We start from the raw sequence: 9,587 nt of genomic DNA on the forward strand, positions 1-9,587 counted from the left end.
GCACAACTCGAACATTTTAGTTTTATAGTTTGAAAACTATTGTTGTTTGCCTTTAATTTAATTTTGAATTTGAATCGGTTTTGAACTAACCCCAGATTAACTCCAGTGACAAAGGTGACGTGGCATCTTTAGCAAGGAATTTCTGTAGTCTAATTATCCGGGCGTCACAATTAGTCTTGATGATGAAGCTTTTTTGCACGCGACAAATGTGACAAGAATATGAAACCGAATGAATGTGCTTCCGGTCGTGCTCTCGGCAACGATACTTCACCTCTCCACAACGTCGACAAAGAAGCCGGTGATGATGATGATCGTACCACGGTTTACAACGCCGGTGGTGTTGATAATCGGCATGAATGATATTCATGTGCATTTTAATTTGTAGGCCGAAAAACTTTGATTGGGACGTTGCACTTTTGGTAGAGAGATTTCAAACTCTGATGATGATGATGCACTTTTATTATGATTTGAACTATGATGATGATGAACTTTATTTCAAATTTTAAGTGATATTTGAATGCAAAACCGTGGCTATACAGTGGCTGAACAGCAGCCGCGCGGCCGCCGGCCGATTTTACATTTTTGTTTTGGACCATTTATTAGAGTTGCTCTTTTATTTACATCTTCGTTTTGAATCATCTGTTGGAGTTAAGCCTTTTTCGAAGATGTAAATTGGTGCTCCAATTTTTTACATCATCGGTTTAGAGCACCAAAATATACATTATCTATTGAAGATGCTCTCACATTTCATTCCACTTGGTTACCAAAATAAACACAGCCGAAGAGAATAAGGGTGGGAATGAGCTGGCTGCTTTGAGATTGTGATGGCCACGTGTTATGCATCCAGACTAAAAAAAACGTGTTGGGCATGCGGATGGGTTAACACTCGAGAGATTTGGACCCGGTCTCGTAGACGCCTCTTCGCCCCTGTCAACCACTGCCCCCCTCCTCCCGCTCCCAGATCCCGATCCACCTCCGCCGCAGATCCAACCACCAATACCCCACCCGCCGTCGCCCTCCGGCGCGGGTGCACGGCAGATCCGGCGCCATGGACAAACCGTGCACGCTGCTAGTCCACTTCGACAAGGGCTCCGCCGCCATGGCGAATGAGATCAAGGCGGATCTGGAGGGCAGCGACGTCGCCGCCAAGGTCGAGGCCATGAAGCGCGCCGTCATGCTCCTCCTCAATGGCGAGACCCTGCCGACGCTCTTCATCACTGTCGTCCGCTACGTCCTCCCCTCCGAGGACCACACCATCCAGAAGCTTCTGCTCCTCTACCTCGAGATCATCGACAAGCGCGACGCCGCTGGCCGCGTCCTCCCTGAGATGATCCTCATCTGCCAGAATCTCCGCAACAACCTGCAGCACCCCAATGAGTACATCCGGGGCGTCACGCTGCGGTTCCTCTGCCGCCTCTCCGAGCCGGAGGTGCTTGAGCCGCTCGTTCCTTCCATTCTTGAGAATCTCGAGCACCGCCACCACTTCATCCGCCGCCACGCGCTCTCCGCCATCTCGGCGATCTACCGCCTCCCACACGGCGACCAGCTCATCCCTGACGCTCCCGAGCTCGTTGAGCGCGCGCTCGCTTCTGAGCAGGACGCCTCCGCGCGGCGGAACGCTTTCCTCATGCTCTGCCTCTGTGGTCAGGAACGTGCTGTTGCGTACCTATTCTCCAACGCGGAACGTGTTACCGAGTGGCCCGATCTCCTGCAGATGGCCGCCGTAGACCTCATCCGCAAGGTCTGCCGCTCTCCAAACCGTGCCGACAAGGGCAGGTATATCAAGATCATAATATCCCTTCTTTCTTCTCCCAGCACAGCTGTTGTTTATGAGTGTGCTGGGGCGCTGGTGTCGCTCTCCTCGGCGCCCACTGCTGTGCGCGCTGCTGCCAACACATACTGCCAGCTCCTCTCATCGCAGAGTGACAACAATGTACGGCTCATTCTCCTGGACCGTCTGAATGAGCTGCGCACGGCACACCGGGATGTGATGGTGGATGTAGTGATGGATGTGCTGCGTGCGCTTTCCAGCCCGAACTTAGATGTCAAGAGGAAGGTGCTGGATTTAGTGCTCGATCTGCTCACTCCTCGTAATGTGGAGGAGGTGGTGCTTTACCTCAAGAAGGAAGTGGTCAAGACACAATCAGGGGAACTTGAGAAGGGTGGCGAGTACCGCCAGATGCTGGTGCAAGCGATCCATGCATGTGCTGTAGAGTACCCAGAGGTAGCTGGGTCGGTGGTGCACCTCCTCATGGACTTCCTTGGTGACACTAATGTGGCGGCAGCAGTTGATGTTGTTTTGTTTGTGCGGGAGATCATTGAGACTAATCCCAAGCTGCGTGTGTCCATGATCCAGAGACTGAGTGATACCTTTTATCAGATCCGTGCATCCCGTGTCTGTTCAATCGCTCTCTGGATTCTTGGTGAGTACTCCCTGTCATTATCGGAGGTCGAGAGTGCCATTACTACCATCAAGCAGTGCCTTGGGGATCTACCATTGTTCACTCTCTCAGAGGAAGGCGAGACAACTGATTCCTCCAAGCCAACCCAGCCGATGGTGAACTCTGTCACTGTGTCTTCCAGGCGGCCTGTTGTTCTTGCAGATGGCACTTACGCCACACAGAGTGCTGCTACTGAGGCCATTTCGACTCTACCAGTTACTGCTGGATCATTGGCATCGACCCTGAATCTCAGATCACTCATTCTGTCAGGTGATTTCTTCTTGGCTGCAGTTGTTGCCTGTACGCTTACCAAATTGGTGTTGAGGCTGGAGGAGGTGCAGCCATCAAAGGCTGAAGCAAACAAGGCTTGTACTGGGGCCTTGCTGGTCATGACGTCCATTCTGCAGCTGGGGCTATCCTCATACCTCCCCCAACTGATTGATAATGATTCATATGACAGGATTGTGCTTTGTGTGCGGCTGCTTTGCAATACTGGTGATGATGTGAGAAAGATTTGGCTGCAGTCATGTAGGCAGAGTTTTGCCAAGATGCTTGCTGAGAAGCAATTCAGGGAGACAGAGGAGATGAAAGCCAAATCACAGATCTCTCATGCCCAGCCAGATGATCTTATTGATTTCTACCACCTGAAGAGCAGAAGGGTAAGAGAAACTTGCTTACTAGTTGTTGCTTTTGCATTATGCAAGTTGCAACATTTATCTTTGTCTAATGCATGTTCGCAAGCTAGCCCACAAGCTTTCAATCATTCTGTTCTGAAATGATTAATAAATTCATTACTTGGTGCTTGCATTACAACTCTATTGACATATATTCTCAAGTTACTGCATATTACATGCAATAGGAGCATTATCTTTCTTTCTTGCATCTTGCAACAAACTGTTACATTCTGTGGCTTCTCTCATGACCTTGAATAATATCTGAAGTTCTAAATAATAGCTGTCGTGGTTTATCCTGTCCTTCAGTCTTACTACAATTCTGGGACTTTCCCTGCTTTGTGTAACCAGTTTTTAGTTTTTTTATTTCCACTAGAATCTCGTGGTGTGTTTATTTTCTGATGAAGCAATATAAATAAGTGTTTTTTTATTCTCCTTTTTGTGTGAGTATACAACACAATATTGTGAATGTTACTTGACTAGTCTATGTTTGAGTTTTGTGCCGTTGCTCGGTTTGAGCAGCCTTGTTATAACATGAAAGGTTTTGGCATTTTTGTTGGATTTGATTTCTGGTAGATATGTAAAATTAGTCAGATCTTTCAGAAGTTTGTATCCTTGGCTAGAAAGCTTTTTTTTTCCTATTTGGGCAGAGGAAATGCTGGTAGTTATTTCAACACCATTATGAACATGTGTAATAGTGATACACGTGAACCATATTGTTGCTTCGAGAATACGTATGATTAAGTAACCATCAAAAAAAGAATACGATTTAGTAAAATGCTCTTCTATATCTGTTCCCTCTGTTCTTAAATTGTGGATTTTTGTTTCCTAGGGCATGAGCCAGCTTGAGTTGGAAGATGAGGTCCAAGATGATTTGAAGGCTGCAACTGGTGGATTCAGTAAGGAAACAGATGATGCAAACAGGCTTAACCGCATTCTTCAGTTGACTGGGTTCAGTGATCCTGTATATGCTGAAGCGTTTGTGACAGTTCATCATTATGATATTGTACTTGATGTTACTGTCATAAACCGTACAAAGGAGACACTTCAGAACCTGTGTTTGGAATTAGCTACAATGGGAGACCTCAAGCTTGTTGACCGCCCTCAGAACTATACGTTGGCTCCTGAGTCAAGCAAGCAAATTCGTGCTAATATCAAGGTTTCTTCCACGGAGACTGGAGTCATATTTGGGAACATAGTCTACGAGACTTCCAATGTGATGGAAAGATCAGTGGTTGTCCTGAATGATATTCACATTGACATCATGGATTATATCTCACCTGCTACATGTGCAGATGTTACTTTCCGGAATATGTGGGCAGAATTTGAGTGGGAGAACAAGGTAATTGGCTTCTTTCTACAATTCAATCATTGCAAAACCTCTTTGCAAGATGTTTTCCTTTCCAATTGCAAAATCTCTAGCTGAAGCTGATGAATCTTTTAAAAGTATGCTCAATCAGACTTCTTACTTTTCAGTTTGGTTCATGATGTTTGTCTAGTTTTGCTTTGAAAACTGTTTGGAATAAGGGTACTGTTGTCATTGCACCTGGTTGATATGGAATTCTATATACCTAAATAGTTGATCCACGCTAACTCTAATTCTCTCACCATGCAACTATGCGAACCCACCAATGCCACCATACATGGTAAAAGACCCACATTTAACATACACCATGCATGCTACTCATATTACATAAGTATTCTACAGCTAACTTGTATGCATTTTAGTTTCAATTCTCATATTGACAATCTAATCATACAACCAAATCTAATTGAAACAATTGCAACCAATTCTCACAGCAATGCACGATGTATCATCTCTAGTTTATTGAGTTGTCTTGTCACACTGCGTGTTGATGAATCTGTTGTTGCTCCTTATTTCAGTTTATATAACAAATATTTCCTTTTTGTCCAGGTTGCCGTTAATACAGTAATTCAAGACGAGAAGGAATTCTTGAATCATGTTATCAAGTCAACAAACATGAAGTGTCTAACACCACCGTAAGTTGCGATTTACCATCTTTATTCCAGGCTTTCTCTTCCTTATCTGATTACTAATGGAGTTACCTACTTCTGAAACGGTAACCTGATATCAGGTCTGCGCTTGATGGTGAATGCGGTTTCCTTGCCGCAAATCTTTACGCAAAGAGTGTGTTTGGAGAAGATGCTTTGGTGAACATTAGCATTGAGAAGCAAGTTGATGGCAAGCTCAGCGGTTACATCAGAATAAGGAGCAAGACCCAAGGAATTGCGCTCAGCTTGGGAGACAAGATTACCCTCAAGCAGAAGGGAGGCAGTTAAGCTGTGACGCGACCTGTCGCAATTGTGTCATGTAGGAGATCCACTTTGCCAGTTTCATACTATCGGTACAGTGGGCTGGTGAAGATGTTTTTAATGTACAAAAGATTAAAGAGAGGAATGAGAAGAGGAAGCTCGCAAGGAAGTCAGTCTTGAGACTGAAAATGGATCTTCAACTAGTATCCTCGAGAGATGCAATGATCTCTCCCAACTCCCTTACATGATGAGGCCTTTTTTTGACAAAAATGGTGGTGTAAGAATAGGTGTGAGGTTTGTGTTGTTTATTCTTGATATCAGCGGATCGAGATATTGTATTACGGGTCCCTTTTAATGTCTCGTGCTTTTGTCTTTCAGCCTTACATGTTCTAGCGTGCCGTGTTTCCCGTCTCGCTCGTTACTTTTCTTTCAGTGCTACATGTTGTATCGTCCTTTCGCTTGCTGTCAAATTCTGTGTTATCTCTCTGATGGAACCAAACAATTTCTATTACCGATTGATAAATTTTTATTCGTGTAGGAATCCAAATGTCATGACACTACATGCGTTTTATTAATCCTGGAAATAAAAGGCCCTTAATAGTCCGGTCAATGAGCTAGTACTCTTTGTAGGTGTCGCTGATTTAGTACTTCCTCTGGCCCTCCTAATACAAGTCTTTTTTAGAGATTCCAATATGGACTGCATACGGAGCAAAATGAGTGAATCTACGCTCTAAAGTATGTCTATATACATCCGTATGTAGTCTATATTGAAATCCAAAAAGACTTATATTTAGGAATGGAGGGAGTACTAAATTAGTTCAAATTTTGAGATGGAGAGAGTACATATTTTGATGACCCTTTTTTTGGCCTTGTGTGCGGAGTTTTGTTTTCTCGATGCCTTGTGCTTGAATTTGGTGCATCCTGCATGCTTCCTTGCAGGAGCGAGCGAGGTCTTCCCGGTATGGTGAGCATGTTGCTCATGCTTTTGTGTGGTGGAGGATGCTCTCGACAACTTCCTCTTGGAGCTTTCCTTGAAGGGGGCTTGGTGCATCCGCGGTATGCTTCGACCATCTTTAAGCACTTGGTGTCTACCATCTTCGTGGGGGAGTGTAAGTGGCATGCGTTGACATCGATGTCTTGATGAATTGCATGTTTTTTGGTGCTCTGCCATATCACATGACATACTGGTAGTGTATAGCCTTGGGCTCGTTAGGACTTCGGCCACTTTATCACATGACATACTGGTAGTGTAGAGCCTTGGGCTCGTTAGGACTTCGGCCACTTTGGGAGTAGTTCCTTTGCACTAATGACATGTCTGGTAATGTGATTGCTTTAGCATTTTTATCTTGCCTCATTTTTGTATTCTGGTATTGGTTTTGTCATAGCCACGGAGGATGCCGCCTCTTGGGGGTGGCATGCTTTCTCCTTTGGCGTTCCCACCTTGCCCGAGGGGCTCTTCGCATCTCGGGAAGATGCCGTCTTTTGAAGGCGGCTTACTTTCTCCCGTGAGTTCCCAACTTGGTTGGCCTCACTTTGCCCGAGGGGCACTTCACATCTTTGGAGATGCGGGGTTTGGCATGGTTTTGGTTGGGTTCCACCTCCCAGAAGTGAGCGCGCATGTCTTCGCATCTCCACTTGTCGATATGGGGCAGTTCATATCCCCAGGGATCCCAAGGCGCTTCTTCGTGGGAAACACTATCTGGATCGCCCAGCTTGTTCCCGAGGAGCACTACCTGGCTTCCCGGCTTGTTCGTGGGGAGCACTACCCGGTGACGGAGTCGAATCTGGCAAATCTCAGGTAGCGGGTCCCGAGCTGGTAGTCTTGGCATGATGGTAACATGACACGAGGGGGACACGATGTTTTACCGAGGTTCACGTCCTGCTTTGTTGTATTGATTGTGGATGGGTTACATAGTGCAAGTTGATCTACCTCGAGATCGTGTATGAATGAGTCTCTACTATCTAAACCCCTCGGCGTATATAGACGCGAGGGGTACCTAGGTTTACACATAGGTTGGTTCATCTAAAGATAAACATGCCGAAGACTGCATTCGTGCCTTGGAGTATGCGTCACGTCTTCAAAAGATTCCATCTTGATTCCTCCATGAGGCTTGATGAATGTGGCCCACTGGTTGGTCATCTGGGGGTCCTCGGCCCAACCCATGTCTTCTGGGAGCTGACATGGTCAGCACCCACTTATCCAGGAGACCATCAGTAGCCATCGAACCGGTCTTCAAGCCGAGGACTTCCTCTGGCGGTTGTCCTCCATCTATGGTTTTCGGCCTTGCAAACTTGTTCAACATATTCTTCGCGCGCCTTCTTCCAAAGCGACAAGAATCCTGCTCGAGGAATAACAGACCTCGGATATCCGAGGAGCCCCGATCAAGCTTCCCAAGAGGTGTTTTTCTTTCATCGGATCCAAAGACCCTCTCAATGGAAAGTTATTTAGCAGCGAACTATTCCCGTGCCGGGATGAGGGTGCCGATTGATACGTCTCCAACTTATCTATAATTTTCGATTGTTCCATGCTATTATAGTATCAATCTTGGACGTTTTATATTCAATTTTATATCATTTTTTGGGACTAACCTATCAACCTAGTGCCCAGTGCCACTTGCTGTTTTTTGCTTGTTTTTGGCTTTCCAGAAAGGGAAAATTTTGCTTTTGCCACTCTAGATTTTGCCAATTTTTTCTTATGCCACTCTAGATTTTTACATTTCACTTTTGCCACTCTTATATTTTGACAATTATCACAATTGCCATTCTGTGGCAAAAGCAAAATAATTTTATTTCATTTTTGCCACTCTTAGCTTTTGACAATTATCACAATTGCCACTCTGAAATTTTTGCTTTTGCCATGGGAATGGAAATTGTGATAATTGTCAAAAACTAAGAATGGCCAAAGTTAAATGTCAAAATCTAGAGTGGCATAAGGAAAATTGGCAAAATCTAGAGTGGCAAAAACAAAATTTTCCCTTTCAGAAAATCAATATCAAACAGAGTCCAAACGGCGAAAAAACTTTGGATCATTTTTTTCTGGACCAGAAGGGACCCATGAAGGTTCGGGAGAAGACCTGAGGAGTCACGAGGGAGCGACAAGCTCAGGTGGCGCGCCCCCAGGCTTGTGGGCCCCTCGTGGAACCTCCTGACCTAATTCCACCTCTATAAATTCCCAAATATTCCCATTATACCAGAGAGCCACCCGAAACACTTCTTTTGCCGTCACAGGTTTCTGTTCTTCCGAGATCCCATCTGGAAGCCATTTCTGGCACCCTACTGGAGGGGGAATCGATCATGGAGGGTTTCTACATCATCCTTGCTGCCCTTCCGGTAATGCGTTAGTAGTTCACCACAGACCTACGGATCCATAGCTAGCAGCTACATGGCTTCTTCTCTCTCTTTGATCTTCAATACAATGTTCTCCTCGATGTTCTTGGAGTTCTATCCGATGTAATCTTCTTTTGCGTGTGTTTGTTGGGATCCAATGAATTATGAGTTTATGATCAGATTATTCATGAATATTAATTGAGTATTTTCTGAATTCTTTTATGCGTGATTGTTATAGCTTTGTATTTCTCTCCGATCTATCTGTTTAGTTTGGCCAACTAGATTGATTTCTCTTGCAATGGGAGAGGTGCTTTGTGATAGGTTCAATCTTGCGGGGGTCCATCCTAGTGACAGAAAGGGAAAGGACACATATTTGTATTGTTGCCATTAAGAATAAAAAGATGGGGTTTATTCATATTGCTTAGGTTTACTTTGTCTACATCATGTCATCTTGCTTAACGCGTTACTTCATTTTATACTTAATACCATAGATGCATGCTAGATAGCGCTCGATGGGTGGAGTAATAGTAGTAGGTGCAGGCAAGAGTCGGTCTACTTGTCTCGGACATGATGCCTATATACATGATCATTTCCTTGAATATCCTCATAACTATGCGCTTTTCTATCGATTGCCCAACATTAATTTGTTCACCCACCGTATGTTATGTGCTCGAGAGAGAAGCCTCTAGTGAAAACTATGGCCCCGGGTCTACTTTTATCTTATATAAAAACACAAAAATACCTTGTTGCACTTCCGTTTATTTTATTTTGCAATTTATCTTATTATCTACCACTATGATATTTGATCCTTGGAAATAACCACCGAGGGGATTGACAACCCCCTTGTTTGCGTTGGGTGCAAGTATTTGCTTTT

General features: G+C 44.8%; 1 protein-coding gene across 1 annotated transcript; it reads left to right on the forward strand.

Annotated features, from left to right (window-relative positions):
- Positions 1-879: 879 nt before the first annotated feature.
- Positions 880-5,769, forward strand: LOC109767780 (coatomer subunit beta-2). The gene is made up of 4 exons (XM_020326503.4): positions 880-3,100; positions 3,945-4,454; positions 5,028-5,113; positions 5,209-5,769. The coding sequence occupies exons 1-4, from the start codon at positions 1,049-1,051 to the stop codon at positions 5,411-5,413; spliced, it is 2,853 nt and encodes a 950-aa protein (XP_020182092.1). The 5' UTR covers positions 880-1,048; the 3' UTR covers positions 5,414-5,769.
- The last annotated feature ends 3,818 nt before the right edge of the window (positions 5,770-9,587 follow it).

This window comes from Aegilops tauschii, chromosome 3 (assembly GCF_002575655.3).
Source record: "Aegilops tauschii subsp. strangulata cultivar AL8/78 chromosome 3, Aet v6.0, whole genome shotgun sequence".
In the NCBI taxonomy this organism is placed as follows: domain Eukaryota; kingdom Viridiplantae; phylum Streptophyta; class Magnoliopsida; order Poales; family Poaceae; genus Aegilops; species Aegilops tauschii.